We start from the raw sequence: 15,699 nt of genomic DNA on the forward strand, positions 1-15,699 counted from the left end.
CCGGGTTAGGGTGAGAAGATGCTGCCAGTCCGTGCTGGGATGCAAGGCAGCTTTCGGATGCTGCTTCCAAGCTCTTGTTGACCCAATGGTGGATGGGAAAAGAGCAGAAAGGGGTCACTCCACCCCTCTGCCCTTCGTTACATCCACAATCATCTGCGGCTCCCGGAAAACGGGGCGCCACTCCAAAATAACGTATTTCAACAAGTCCCATGCAAAGCAAATTTTGCGGCATTTGGGACCTTTCAGTTTAAGGGACGACACGAGAGAAGCTTATAAAATTAAGCGTGCCAAAGGGAAAGTTTTCCTCCAAACACAGGAAATTGTGGGTCTCCCATGAAGATGAACGGTGGAAGATTTAGGAAAAGGAGGAAGACGTACTTGCTCATCCAGGAACTGCGGAACTCCCTGCCACAGGAGGCCAACTCTTGTGGTTTTAAAAGGGGATTGGAAAATTCCTGGAGGAGGAGAGGGCTATCGGTGGCTGTGCTCTCCTGCCGCAGTTGAAGGCGGCGATGTTCTGGGTACGAGTTGCTGGAAACTGCAGGCGGGGAGAGGGATCTTGTGTTCGAATCCTGAATGCAGGTTTCCCAGAAGAAATAGACCCAGCAGCCTCTATTTTGGTTGTAGGAAAAAGAGACACGGACACTGAACCAGCTGAATCCTGGTTTATAAACCCTTGCAAGGAAGTTGGGGAGAAACGCACTGTACAACCTTTGAAACTTTTGTTCAAAAAAAAAAAAGGAAACGAAGTTTTTTTACAGAGGTAAAAAAAACAAAACACCCCAATGCATGTCATTTTCCAACAAATAAAGTGAAAAAGCAGCATAAATACCATTTAAAATATATATAAATCAAAGGGGGACGGGGTGGGCATTAAAAGCCATGTACCCTTTCGCCCCTCAAGAAAATTCACATTTTTTTTTTTAAATTTTAATTTGACAACCAACACAAGGTTTTAAATAAATAAGGGAAGGGAGAGGAGAGGGGGGGGGAATTATCCGCTTGAGAAGGGAAAATGGGTGTTAACACACACTTGAGAAATGCGTGCCGGGCTCCTTCAGGATAAAAAGAGAAAGGAAATTTAATTTTGGGGGGGGGGAGAGGGCGATGTGCTTGTTGTACAAGGAACAGGGGTGTCGGAAGAGAGGAGGAATCACCGGAGTCTTCTCTGGAGAGAAATCGTGGTACGGGTGGCAAGTTCGAGAAGCTGGGTGTGAAATTTGAGAAATCCGTGTCTCTTCTCTTAGGTGGGAATAACTGGAGGGAAATCGTGGCACGGGTGTTGAGTTCGAGAAGCTAGGCGTGAAATTTGAGAAATCCATGTCTCTCCCCCCCCCCCCGGAACCCACCCTTGAAACCTTCCACGGGGTTAAGTGCTTGTTCACAGGCTGCGTTAATTAAACACACACACACACACCATTCCACACCTTCTTCCACGACCTTCTTTGGGGCGGTACAGAGTTGGTGCAGAAGGCTGAAGAAAGAGGGTGGTGGCGGGGAGGATGAAAAAGAAGGACCCCCATTAAAAACACGCATGCGTACTAAGGAGCAAAGAGACCCACGCTTCGGGGGCGAGTGCGAATCTGCACCTCTGCTTTCTCTTCCAAGGAGGGGGCAGCGGCTGGGTCAACCCTACTCTCTGCCCCCTTCACGCCGCCCCTCCTGAAATGTCCGATCCTGTCGCAATGCAGCCGTCGAAGAAAAAGAGAGGGGGCCAATATCACCCCCCCAACCCCCCCTCACTTCCTATCCTTTCCCAATGAACAGACTCAACACTGCAGGGGAGGGCGAGTTTGGAAGGGAGGGAGGAAAAGGGTGAATTTTGCCGGTATAGAAACCCCTGGGCGTTCCAGAAAGAGCCCCCACACCCCAAAAGTCCTTTTGTGGCAGCTAATTCCCCTGCCCCGCTTACCCCAAAAACCCCCTCCCCTCATGCTCTTAAATACAAGGCTCAACTCAACACTCCCCAAACATCCCAACCCCCCAAGTTTAGCTTGTCTCTGTGCAAAAAAAGGAAAAATTAGGGGGGTAGAAGAAGCAGCTGTCTGTGGCCACAGGGGGGCGACGCCGTCCTCTGCCCCACAGGAGGGGGGGCAGTCTCTTGTGCCTGTCGATCGCCGTAGCTGTCGTCGTCCCCCCCCCCAGTCTGTGCGTAGCAGGGGGTCGGGGGTTTTGTTTTTTGGCAACAGCCGCTACCCCCGCCGCTCTTCCCCGCCGAACGCCGTGGCGTCGTCATCATCAGCGCTCCTGGGCGGGAGGCGGTCCTCATTCCACGCGGACGAGGAGCCCGTAGAGGACGGTAGCACCTTTCTCCTTGGTGACCCACTCGATGTCGGCGCTGCTGAAGCGGGGGTCCAGGGGTTCGGGGGCCGCCAGCGACTGGGCGCAGACTTTGTAGGACCCGGGGCGGACGCACACCTGGAAGGCCACCTGGGCCGAGTGCTGCCGGTGGGACTTTGGGTCTTTGAATCTGCGGGAGAGAAGGCGGACAGAATCAGGGGGCCATGAGGTCGGCAGGAGCACCTAATAACAACAACAACAACAACAACAACAACAACAACAACAACAACAACAACAACATAATAATAAAAATAAAATAAAATAAAATAAAATAATTTATATCCCGCCCTCCCCAGCCGAAGCCGGGCTCAGAGCGGCTAACAACAATAAAAGTTACACAGCTCCATGAGAACTCAGCGGCTAGAGTGAGACTCACCCTGGAGGGCGATCTCACCAATTCAATTCCCATTAACAGAGGTGTCCGACAGGGTTGTATATTGGCTCCATTCCTGTTTAATTTGTTCATAAGCGACATGAGGACTCCCCTAATAGAGGCTCAAGAAAGGATTCATGCACCCCGCCTAGCACTTTATCGCTGCCCTTTGTTACTATATGCGGATGACGCAGTCATCCTTTCTTTTTCTAGAGTAGGTCTTATGAGGGCCTTAAATATTTTTGGATCATATTGTAACGCAAATTCCCTTACAATTAATTATGAGAAATCTAAAATTCTAATTTTCTCAAAGAGCCGGAAACTCCATAATTGGAGAATTGATGGGAGAGTCATCGAACAAGTCTATAGATTCCAATACTTGGGAGTTTGGTTACAACATAACCTTAGATGGAAGGCCCATGTAGCCTATGTTACAAATAGAGCCAAAGCTATCTCCTTGGCGATCTTGCGATTTTTCTTCACCGATGGGGCCCTTCATATCCCATCGGCGTTGAAAGTCTTCAAGGCCAAGGTGATCCCGACAATTGCTTATGCCATCTCAATTTGGGGGACTTTTGTCAACTTATCCCACCTAGAGGTTATTCAAAATCAGTTTTTAAGAGGGATATTGAAACTGCCCAACTGTGTAAGTAATACAGCGCTACGCATGGAACTTAATATTGTATCCCTGGAAAACGCTCTGTGGAAGCACATACTTTGTCACTGGTTATCTCTATGGCACAATCTCCCAAACTTGTACTTGATACAATGCATGTGGAGAGATGATTTCCAGAGCCCATGGGTAAAAAATTTACAACTGAAAATTACGGCAATGGGAATCTCCCCATCCAAATTACTAGAGCAGGATATAGTTCCAGCTAAAAGAACCGTAACCTGTAAACTAGAGGAGATGGACTTGCAGCAGAAAATGGTCTTGGGCAATGGTACCTGCTCACCTCTAAACCTTGGTTTATTACCCCTCTTAAGGCTCCCAAACTATTTGAATTCCTTAACTTCTTCGGCTCATAGATATGCCTTTGTAAAGGCAAGATTCAACACCTTCCCATCAAACGTGCTGAGAAATAGATTCTCCAACGGACAGATATCGCTCTTATGTGATTGTAATTGTGGGGCACCGGAATCGTTGCATCACATAATTTTTGATTGTGCATTTCACTCATCGGCCAGGAGCAAGTTTCTTGCTCAATATCTAAAGGGAATTGCCGATGACACGAATGAAGCCAAACTGAGATATCTATTAAATGATGATGACCCCCTAAGATCACTCATGGTTGCCAGATTCTTGATCAGCGTTCTATCCCTAAAGAAGAGAAACGGACTCCTGTGCGGCTCGGATAATCCCTCTAAACTATGATCTATGTTTTAGGATGTAATTAGGTGATATCACCATTGATGTCTTCTACTAATTTATGAGTAGAGGGCGATGTTTATGTTACAAATTTATTGTAATGTATGATGTTGGTCTTTTGTTTTTGTTTTGCTTTGGTTCTTGTCTGTTTTTTGTAAGTTTTGGTGGTTTTAAATTTGGAGGTTTAAGTACATTATGCTGATATGGGAAACTGTCGTGTGATGGGCCAATGGCCGTAATAAAGTTCAATTACACAAAAAAAAGTTACACAGCATTCTAAAATCAATTCATTCTAAAATCAATTCAAAATCAAATCAATGGCAACCATTGGGCTAGAGTTCTGCGAGGAGGGGGTCAGACTGTGCCTTGGCCAAAGGCCAGGCAAAACAGCTCTGTCTTGCAGGCCCCGCAGAAAGATGTCAAGTCCCACAGGGCCCTAGTCTCTTGTGGCAGAGCGTTCCACCAGGTCGGGGCCACAGCCGTAAAAGCCCTGGCTCTGGTTGAGGCCAGTCTAACATCCCTGTGGCCTGGGACCTCCAAGATGCTTTTGTTTGAAGACCTTAAGGTCCTCCGTGGGACATACCAGGAGAGGCGGTCCCGTGGGTACGAGGGTCCTAGACCGCATAGGGCTTTAAAGGTCAAGACCAGCACCTTGAATCTGATCCTGTACTCCACCAGGAGCCAGTGCAGTTGGTGAAGCACTGGATGAATGTGATCCCGCAGCAAGGACCCCGTAAGGAGCCTTGCTGCAGCATTCTGCACCCGCTGGAGTTTCTGGGTCAGTCTCAAGGGCAGCCCCGCGTAGAGCGAGTTACGATAACCAAGTCTGGAGGTGACTGTCGTGTGGATCACAGTGGCCAGGTCAGGGCGAGAAAGGTGAGGGTCACCTGGCTCCCTGAAATTGGCCTGATCCTATCAACTGTCTTCAAGTTACCAGAGGGTTTGGGGGGGGGAGGGAGTGGGGGGGAGATCTCTAAATTCTTGGATTTTGAGAATCCGTTTCCCTGCTTCTCAATCCAGATGAACAGTATCACCTGGACGCTCTCTCTGCTTGCTTTCTCACCTGCTGCCAAACGGTCTGCTTCTTTGAGATGGAGAGGAAAAAAGAAGCCCATTTCTCCCTCCCTTCCTTTTTTATTCTGTTTACTGCTTCCACAAGCTTCTCCTCCTTGTCGATTACAACAACCCTGTGAGGTAGGTTAGGCAGAGTAAGGCAGCGACTGCCCCCCCCCAAGCTGAGCTGCGGGATCCGAACCCTGGTCTCCCAGCTCCTAGGGTCAGACACTCTCAACGCCAACGTTTCTCAAACCCGGGCCCCCAGCTGTTGCCGGACTACAACTCCCACCATCCCTAGCAGCAGGACCAGCAGCCAGAGATGATGGGAGTTGTAGTCCAACAACAGCTAGGGCAGTGTTCCCCAACCTTGGGCCTCCAGCTGTTTTTGGACTACAATTCCCATCATCCTTGACCACTGGTCTTGCTAGCGAGGGATGATGGGAGTTGTAGTCCAAAAGCAGCTGGAGGCCCAAGGTTGGGGAACACTGAGCTAGGGGAGCCGGGTTTGAGAAGCGGTGCTCTAACCACTGCGCCACACTGCCCCCCAACAGCTCCTCAACCAAGCTCACCGAAGGTCCCAGTAACAGCACACACACACACACACACACGGGATATACGTACTGCACTTTGGTGGCGAAAGGCTCCAGTCCGGCGTAGCGCAGCGTGGGAGACAGCAGGACGCGCTGAGGATCCTCGCGCCCTTGGGAGCTGTTCTCCTCGGGCTCGTGGTACCCCCCGCTGCCGCCCCCGCCCCCCACGCCGCCGCCACCTCCGCCGTTGCCGCCTTGCGGGTCCGCCTTGACCGGGCGGCAGCTCAGGATCGACGTGCTTCCTGCGAAGAGCGAGGAGGAAGAGACATAAGGTGGAGTCAGCCTCTCCCGATGGGCTTGCGAGGGAAGCGGCGATTGCGTGTTCCCACAGTTAGGGTGTGTATTTGGTGCCTCCGTTTTCAGTGTCTAGTGGCTGTAAACCGCCCTGTGGTCTTTGGATGAAGGGCGTCGTATAAATCTCAACAACAACAATAACAATAACAACCCAAAAAGCAAGACCTGACACCATGATTAGGCAAACTAAGGCCTGGATCCGGCCCAATCGCCTTCTCAATCCGGCCCGCGGACGGTCTGGGAATCAGCATGTTTTTACATGATTAGAATGTGTCTTTTTATTTAAAATGCACCTCTGGGTTATTTGTGGGGCATAGGAATTCGTTCATTTTATTTTCCCCTTCAAAAGATAGTCTGGCCCCCCACAAGGTCCGAGGGACAGTGGACCGGCCCCCTGCTGGAAAAGTTTGCTGAGCCCTGCTCTAACCACTATACCACACTGTCTTCCACACTCTCTTGGGGATGTCTAGATCGGCAGAGGGTCCCCCGCTCAGGTAGCTTGCACTGTCCTCCGAGGTTTGAGTTAGTGTGTGCTGAGCTTTCCACACATGGCTTCTCCATGTTGCCTTTATTTATTTTGTTAAATAAATCACAACACAAGAGCAGTACACTGGTACCTTGGTTCTCAAACTTAATCCGTTCCAGAAGTCTGTTCCAAAACAAAGGCGCGCTTTGCCATTAAAAGTAATGCAAAACGGATTAATCCGTTCCAGACTTTTAAAAACAACCCCTAAAATAGCCATTTAATGTGAATTTTACTATCTAACAAGACTGTTCATCCATAAAATGAAAGCAATAAGCAATGTACTGCAGTCACACAATCAATCAATCAGTAGCTGAACTGGGTTCAACACAGTCACAAAAGAGAGCAGCAAAAACACAAAATAAATAGCAAAAATAGACAGACCTTGCCGTAACACTCAAAACGGATCTGTAGCACTCAAAATAGAGCATGTTCAGCTTCTGAAAAAAGTTCCCAACACGGAACACTTACTTCCAGGTTTGCAGTGTTTGGGCTCCAAGTTGTTTGAGTACCAAGGCGTTTGAGAACCAAGGGACCATTGTATGTCATATGTGTTGTTGTTCATCTAAGGTTTTATTCGCTTAATTTCAAGAGCTGCTGAGCAGGTGGTGGTGGTTATGTGTAAAACCACAGAATTCAAAGTGGGTGTGATTCCTTTCCCCCATGAACTCTCAAGGGATGCGGTTTCCTAGGAACAAAATTTGGGCTGTCCGTCGAGCAGGGGGAGGAACTGCCCCGTAGGGGACAGCGGCAAAGGCGTTGCGGAGGCAGAAGTTGGCACCCTGTACCCCCAGCAAACACAACCTCCGCACCCCCTTACCTGGCACCAGCTCTCCTTGATCCAGCATGCGCCGGACGGATCCGATGCTCGTCCCGTGATAGGCCATGTGCCATTTCTTACAGGTACTGCCCACCTCCAACCGGGGATTCACCCTGCCGAGAGGAGGGGAAAAGGGTTATTTTGGGGTGTGGAGGGGGGAATGAACCCACAGAAAAGAAGGAATGCCATAAGTGCGAAACCCTGTGAGAACAGGATGCTGGACTGGTGGACCATTGGCCCAAGCCAGCAGCAGTCTTCTGATATCTACTGTGATAGGAATTTTGAGGTACAGTGGTGCCACGCAAGACGAATGCCTCGCAAGACGAAAAAACCGCTAGACGAAAGGGTTTTCCGTTTTTGAGCTGCTTCGCAAGACGAATTTCCCTATGGGCTTGCTTCGCAAGACGAAAACGTCTTGCGAGTCTTGCGATTTTTTCCGCTCCCCCCCCTTTTTCTAAGCCGCTAAGCCGCTAATAGCGCTAATCCGCTAATCCGCTAATAGGGTTGCTTCGCAAGACGAAAAAACCGCTAGACGAAGAGACTCGCGGAACGGATTATTTTCGTCTTGCGAGGCACCACTGTATTAGATATATATGGTAATGTTCATAACCGCATGTACATAGATCAGCACAGGAAGACCGACCTGAAGCCATTTTGATTCCTAAACTGAGCAAATGTTTTCTCTGCAAGGTCAAAGTGGAAAAGCCTCCCCATTGTTTTTTCCTTCACAAATCCTCTCTTAAGGGTATGTCTGTCTGTGTTTGAATAGGGTGTGAGCCTGTGACCTGGCCCAGGAACTACCGTATTTTTCGCTCTATAAGACGCACCAGACCACAAGACGCACCTAGTTTTTGAGGAGGAAAATAAGAAAAAAAATATTCTGAATCTCAGAAGCCAGAACAGCAAGAGGGATCACTGCGCAGTGAAAGCAGCAATCCCTCTTGCTGTTCTGGCTTCTGGGATAGCTGCGCAGCCTGCATTCGCTCCATAAGACGCATACACATTTCCTCTTACTTTTTAGGACGGAAAAAGTGAGTCTTATAGAGCAAAAAATACGGTAAGTATTTATCACTACAAAAGAATGGCCAGGCTCCCCAGGCAATCCAATCAAGTAACCTGCCAGACAGGAGATAAACAACAACAGGAGAAAAACAATATTCAAATTTCTGTTTTAGACCACCTTTTCTGTGATGTAGGTGTGATGTATCTGAGGGGTGGTCTTAGGTTACACCCCTTCTGTCATGTATGTATGATGTTTCTGGGGTTGGTCTTGATTGACAGGGTGGCAATTTCAAAAGTCTTTATAAGGCCTTGCGCGCCATTTTTCTGGGTCCCTCCTCCTTTCCTGCGGGTGAGGGGAGCACCCTGTTGCAACAGATCAATAAAGATCAGGCTTACTAGCTGCTTTGCTTCTCAATATTCTCTGGTTGGCCTCTGTTATTCTCTCCTACCAATAGGGAACCTATGTAAGGACTCTATATGGGCTCTTGGATACCCCATAAGGGAAAAGGGCAATTTTTGTTTACAACACTACCGTATTTTTCGCTCTATAGGACGCACCCGACCATAGGACGCACCTTGTTTTATTTTTTTTTTATAATATTTTTTATTAAACAATTTTTATATTAATACAAACAAAACATACATAAACAAACAACAAACAATAACAGAACAAAAAACAAGTACCATTTCATATCCTAATTTCTTAAACCTTACTTCCTCGACTTCCTCTTGCCTCCCGTTTCTGTATTCCAAGTTCTTATAATTATTCAGCGAATCTTCCCTTATTTTACTATAAATTTATGTTAATCATCCTTATTCTCTTTGTCTTAACCATTACTAATAGTAACCATTTATTTTAAACCCAACATCATTCTAGCTGTCATTAATTTTATAGTATTTCTTTAAATAGTCCTTAAACTTCTTCCATTCCTCTTCCGCCGCTTCTCTTCCCTGGTTTCGGATTCTGCTCGTCATTTCTGCCAAACCCATGTAGTCCATCACCTTCATCTGCCATTCTTCCAGTGTGGGTAGATCCTGTGTCTTCTAGTACTTTGCGATGAGTATTCTGGCTGCTGTTGTAGCATACATAAAAAAAGGTGTATCTGTCCTTAACACCCCCTGGCCGACAATACCCAAGAGAAAGGCCTCTGGTTTCTTGGAGAAAGTATATTTAAATACCTTTTTCAGTTCATTATAAATCATTTCCCAGAATGCCTTAATCTTCGGGCACGTCCACCAGAGGTGAAAGAATGTACCTTCCTTTTCTTTACATTTCCAACATTTATTGTCAGGCAAATGGTAAATCTTTGCAAGCTTGACTGGGGTTATGTACCACCTGTAAATCATTTTCATTATATTTTCTCTTAAGGCATTGCACGCCGTAAACTTCAGCCCGGTGGTCCACAACTTTTCCCAATCAGCAAACATAATGTTATGACCAATATCCTGAGCCCACTTAATCATGCTTGATTTTACCATTTCATCTTGTGTATTCCATTTCAGCAGCAGATCATACATTTTTGATAAATTCTTAGTACTGGATTCTAACAGTTCAGTCTCTAGTTCTGACTTTTCCACCTGGAAGCCTATTTTGCTGTCCAATTTAAACACTTCATCAGTTACTTTCTAACCTTTTTTGTAGCGACCGTCTTTAGCCGGTTCCTTTCCTCCGGCAGTCCGACCCCCAGGTAGATGAGCAGCGGTAAACAGTTCAATCTCCTTTAAAACAGGCAGGGAATCCCTTTAAAATCTTCTCCCCCCCCCCTCCTGCCTTCTGGGGGGGGAGTTCTTTACTTGGTGTTGGGTTTCTTGGCTCGTAAACTCTCCTGTCAAAAGTTACAGCTTAGCTGCCTTTCGCTTTAATCTTGCTGCAGGACGGAAAGCAGACTTCCTTTTTAATGCTTATCCGTCTCGGTACCCAAATTCCTTAATTTTAGTGTCCAATTTTTAATGCAAGCTCAATCCTACTCACGGAAAGTTGCTCTTTTTTAATCCAAAATCTTCGGAAGAAGTCAGCGCTCTCCGCTAATGGCGACGCGGCTTCGCTTCGCAGGCTGGGTGAAAGCGACTCTCAGCACCGCTCCACGCACCCTCCGCTGATCTATAGCCTTTAAAAAGGCTATTTCACAACGTCGGGGGGGGCAAAGGTGCCCGCCGAGTCTCCGGTTCACAGGCTACGCGCCTGTGACTTTTGAGGGTCCTTGCTCCGCCGTGAGCTACGGGACCCGAACCCGCGAAGCAGATCTCTCCCGGAGCTCCGGGAGAAATCCGCCATTCAGCGCTGGCGCTAACCCGGAAGTCTCGGACGCACCTTGTTTTAGAGGGGGAGAACAAGAAGAAAAAAAAAAAAATCTCCCCCTCTCTGCTCAGCGGCAGGATAAACGGAGCCCCTTCCATTTCTCCTCCTGCTTGGCTGAAGGGGCGCTGCGCAGCTCTCCCTCTCTGATGAAGCCGGGAGAGTCCTGCTGTCCCGCTGCGCTCTGGAGAGTCCTGCTGTCCCGCTGCGCTCTGGAGGCTTCAGGTTCCTTTCGCTGAACCCCTCTCGCTCTCCAGGCTTCAGCGAAAGCAACGCGAAGCCTCCGGAGTGCGGAGGGAGCGCTCCCTCTGAGCTTCGGAGGCTTTGCGTTGCTATCGCTGAAGCCAAGGAGCCTGCATTCGCTCCATAAGATGAACATACATTTCTCCTTAATTTTTGGAGGACAAAAAGTGTGTCCTATAGAGTGAAAAATACGGTACATGGTGCCTAGGGAACAACTTGCACCTTAATATCAGCAAGACAAAGGAGATGGTGTTTGGAGGAAGAGAGGAGAACTAGCCCCACTGTGTGGAGAGAGTCTCTTCCTTTAAATTTCTAGGAGTTTATCTCTGTGAAGACCTTACTTGGAAAATCAATACAACCCAGGTGGTTAAGAAAGCCCAACAGAGACTCCATCTCCTCAGAGTATTGCGGAGGAACAAGGTCAACCAACATTTGATGATCTCCTTCTAATGGTCCGCAATAGAAAGTGTCCTTTCATATGGCATCACAGTGTGGTACGCTGGTTTGACATCAACTGATAGGAAGTGCCGACAGAGGGTGGTCAATACAGCACAAGATATTATGGGCTGTCCCAAAGAACGCTGCCTCAGGAGAGTGAGGAAAATTCTCAGGGATGATTCACACCCTGGGCTGGCACATTCTTGATCTCCTGCCCTCGGGCAAAAGATATAGAAGCATGATTGGTCGCACCAACAGGGTAAAGAACGGCTTCTATCCGTGGGCTGCTGAATGAAAAGATAACAACAGGGCAACTGACTTTCGGGTTTGGTGGGTGTGCGTCAGTAAACGAGGGGAATTAAGAGTAAGTGAGCTGAGTGTGGGGTGCTCATGTAATCTCACTGTATACAAGTTGTACAAGTGACAATAAAGTATTTCAATGTTCATATTGCCAGATGGAAGCAATTCTCTCCGTCTCACTTCAGGCTAGGGAGACTCACAGCTCTGTAGTTTGTGCTTCTAGGCAACGCCTCGTGTGCCCCCCCTTTCCTTTTTTAAAAAAATTATTTATGCTTTTCAGATGTATACATTTCACTAATTTTACAATCATTTCAACATTTAAAAACTTGACTTCCTTCCCCCTCTTTCTGTGTTTCCTTAAATCAAGCATAGGCAAACTCAGCCCTCCAGATGTTTTTGGGACTACAACTCCCATCATCCCTAGCTAACAGGACCAGTGGTCAGGGATGATGGGAGTTGTAGTCCCAAAACATCTGGAGGGCTGAGTTTGACTATGCCTGCCTTAAATTCATTTTGAGTGTCTTCTGCATATCCACATTAACTTAATCCACTCATTTATTCATCTACTTCAAATATATACTCTTATAAAGCTGCAGGTTATTACAATAATCCTGCCAATGTTCTTATCTGTTTACAATTTATCTGTAAATACTCAATAAACCATTTCCATTCTTTTATAAAAGGTTTGTCTTGATTTCTTATTCTTCCAGTAAGTTTCGCCATTTCTGCATATTCCACAAGTTTTTGCATCCATTTTTCTTTCCATTTTGGGGCAAGTAACATTCCTGCTGCTGTAGTAGCTTGTACATAAATAAGTTTCTATTCAATTTAGATCGTCCTGTACCCTGTAATTCCCCAAAGAAAAGCTTCTGGTTGTTTTTTTTTACAAACGTGATTTTAAACATCCTTCCCAATTCATTATCTATCATTTCCCAGTAAGCTTTAACCTTGCTACAAGACCACCACATATGATACAAAAACCTTCTTTCTCTTTACATTTCCAACACTTGTTTGATTTAGATTTACAGTGGTCCCTTGGTTCTCAAATGCCTTGGGACTCAAACAACTTGGAACCCAAACACTGCAAACCCGGAAGTAAATGTTCCATTTTGTGAACTTTTTTCGGAAGCTGAACGTGCTCTGTTTTGAGTGCTGCGCTTCCATTTTGAGTATTACGCTGAGATCTGTTTTTGCTGTTTATTTTGTGGTTTTTGTTTTGTTTTTGTGACTGTGTGGAACCTAGCTACTGACTGATTGTGTGACTGCAGCACAGTGTTTTTTGCTTTCATTTTATTATAATAATAATAATAATAATAATAATAATAATAATAATAATAATAATAATATTTATACCCCACCCATCTGGCTGGGTTTCCCCAGTCACTCTGGGCAGCTTTCAACAGAATACAATAACCTATTAAACATTAAAAGCTTCCCTAAACAGGGCTGCCTTCAGATTTCCTCTAAAAGTCAGGTAGTTGTTTATTTCCTTGACATCTGGTGGGAGGGTGTTCCACAGGGCAGGTGCCACCACCGAGAAGGCCCTCTGCCTGGTTCCCTGTGACCTCACTTCTCGCAGGGAGGGAACTGCCATAAGGCCCTTGGCGCTGGACCTCAGTGTCCAGGCAGAACGATGGGGGTGGAGACGCTCCTTCAGGTCTACTGGGCCTTTGAGGCCGTTTCGGCCTTTCAAGGTCAGCACCAACACTTTGAATTGTGCTCGGAAACGTCCTGGGAGCCAGTGTAGGCCTTTCAAGACCGGCGTTATATGGATCCATGGACTTGTTAGAGAGTAAAATTCACGCTGAATGGCTGTTTTAGGGGTTCTTTTTAAAAGTCTGGAACGGATTGATCCATTTTGCATTGATTTCTATGGGAAAGCACGCTTTGGTTTTGGAACGCTTTGGTTTTGGAACGGACTTCCGGAACGGATTAAGTTTGAGAACCAAGGTACCACTATTCATTTTCGCCAATTTGCTCAACATTAGCCCCCCCCCGCCCTTCCAATCCGGCCTCCGTACCTGAGGTTAAAACGGCACCACCCGAAAGGCAGAGCGTAGTCCCGGGGAGGCTCCCCCCGCTTGTAGTAGGCCTCGTCGCCCCGGAGCTTGTGACACGACTCGCAGTAGCAGAGGCTGAACTTGGGGTCTTCCACGAAGTAGTCGTCTGGCGAAAGAGATCGGATGAGGCAGAAGCAGCCAGGTCAGAAAAAAACAGGGGAGGGGAACCCAAAATATGCCCCCGCGCGTTCAGCCACTAAAAAGAACCTTTGGCAAGGCTATAGCATTCGCATTTTGAAAACGAATCAAGAGCAAGCTGCTTTAGTGCGGCAGCGCCTGAACTGTGGAACTCCCTGCCTATTGACATCACTCAAAAGTAATAATAATAATTTATTATTTATACCCCGCCCATCTGGCTGGGTTTCCCCAGCCACTCTGGGTGGCTTCCAACAAAACACTAAAATACAATAACCTATTAAACATTAAAAGCTTCCCTGAACAGGGCTGCCTTCAGATGTCTTCTAAAAGTCAGAAAGTTGCTTATCTCTTTGACATCTGGTGGGAGGGTGTTCCACAGGGCGGGCGCCACCACCAAGAAGGCCCTCTGCATGGTTCCCTGCAACCTCACTTCTCGCAGGGAGGGAACCGCCAGAAGGCCCTCGGAGCTGGACCTCAGTGTCCGGGCTAGACGATGGAGGTGGAGACGCTCCTTCAGGTATACTGGACCGAGGCCGTTTTGGCCTTTCAAGGTCAGCACCAACACTTTGAACTGTGCTCGGAAACGTCCTGGGAGCCAATCTAGGTCTTTCAAGACTGGTGTTATGTGGTCTCGGCGGCCGCTCCCAGTCCCCAGTCTGGCTGCTGCATTCTGGATTAGTTGTAGTTTCCGGGTCACCTTCAAAGGTAGCCCCACATAGAGCGCATTGGAGCAGTCCAAGCAAGAGATAAGCAGAGCATGCGCCACGCTGGTGAGACAGTCTGTGGGCAGGGAAGGTCTCATCCTGTGTACCAGATGGAGCTGATAAACAGCTGCCCTGGACACAGGGCATTTGTTTACACCCAGGAGGTAAGAAACTTGCTGTGAGGACTCAGCTACCTTAGTCAAAAAACAGTGTTTTGAGTGCGTTATAATCATGCAACAGCCAATGGCACTCGAGAGCAATTAAAAATAAAAAATCTTTGCAATTTTCCAGAGCCGTTTCCCCCCTTTTGTTTTAACGATTTAATTTCTGACTTACTTATAGCGTGTTTTTCCCTGTGTGTAGATCCACCCCAATCAGTTTTTAGTCCATTTTAATTTCAAAGGCCTCCAATTTTTGCTAATTTTGCTTACAGATAATTTTATTCTTTTATCTGTTTTGTAAAATATTTTCAGGGTTGTTGTTTTTACAACCAAACAATGTATAAATTTCATGAAATAGGCAGGTAAGGCCACATTTGCATCACGCATTTGAAACACTGATACCAGTCCTGGCTCCTGCCCAAGGAATCCTGGGAAGTGTAGTTTGTTAAGGGTGCTGGGAGTTGCTGGGAGACCCCCTCCTTCCCCCTCCCGGAGTGGTTTAACCATCAACCCCTCTTCCCAGGGAACTCTGGGAACTGTAGTTCTGTAAGGGTGCATTGTTCCTGACATGCCCATCTGGAAGAGCTGCTTCTATTTAAAAAATTGAAGTACAGTGGTGCCCCGCAAGACGAAATTAATCCGTTCTGCGGGTGTCTTCGTCTTGCAGGGATTTTCATCTTGCGGAGCACTGCTATCAGCGGATCAGCTGATAAGCGGTAATTGACAGATAAGCGGCTTAGCGGCTTTTAGCGGTTTAGCGGATTAGCGGATAAGCGGCAATTTGCAGATAAGCGGCTTAGCGGCTTTCAGAAAAGGGGAAAAAAACGGAAGACCCCGAAAAACTTTTCGTTTTGCAAGACAACCCCATAGAAAAATTCGTCTTGCGAAGTGGAAAAAATATCGGAAAGCCCTTTCGTCTTGCGCGTTTTTTGTTTAGCGGGGCATTCGTCTAGCGGGGTACCACTGTATTCAATTAGCGGGGTCTGATTTCT

General features: G+C 47.2%; 1 protein-coding gene across 1 annotated transcript in view; it reads right to left on the minus strand.

Annotated features, from left to right (window-relative positions):
- Positions 1 to 650: 650 nt before the first annotated feature.
- Positions 651 to 15,699, minus strand: part of NEURL4 (neuralized E3 ubiquitin protein ligase 4) — a 69,091-nt gene continuing 54,042 nt past the window's right edge. The window contains exons 26-29 of the mRNA XM_053362187.1: positions 13,666 to 13,810; positions 7,366 to 7,478; positions 5,760 to 5,970; positions 651 to 2,470 (exon numbers count right to left, since the gene is read on the minus strand). Of these exons, the coding sequence (XP_053218162.1) occupies positions 2,266 to 2,470; positions 5,760 to 5,970; positions 7,366 to 7,478; positions 13,666 to 13,810 (674 nt within the window). The 3' untranslated portion in view covers positions 651 to 2,265. The remainder of the gene's footprint in view (positions 2,471 to 5,759; positions 5,971 to 7,365; positions 7,479 to 13,665; positions 13,811 to 15,699) is intronic.

The sequence above is a fragment of the Podarcis raffonei genome, chromosome 13 (genome assembly GCF_027172205.1).
Source record: "Podarcis raffonei isolate rPodRaf1 chromosome 13, rPodRaf1.pri, whole genome shotgun sequence".
Classification (NCBI taxonomy): Eukaryota; Metazoa; Chordata; class Lepidosauria; order Squamata; family Lacertidae; genus Podarcis; species Podarcis raffonei.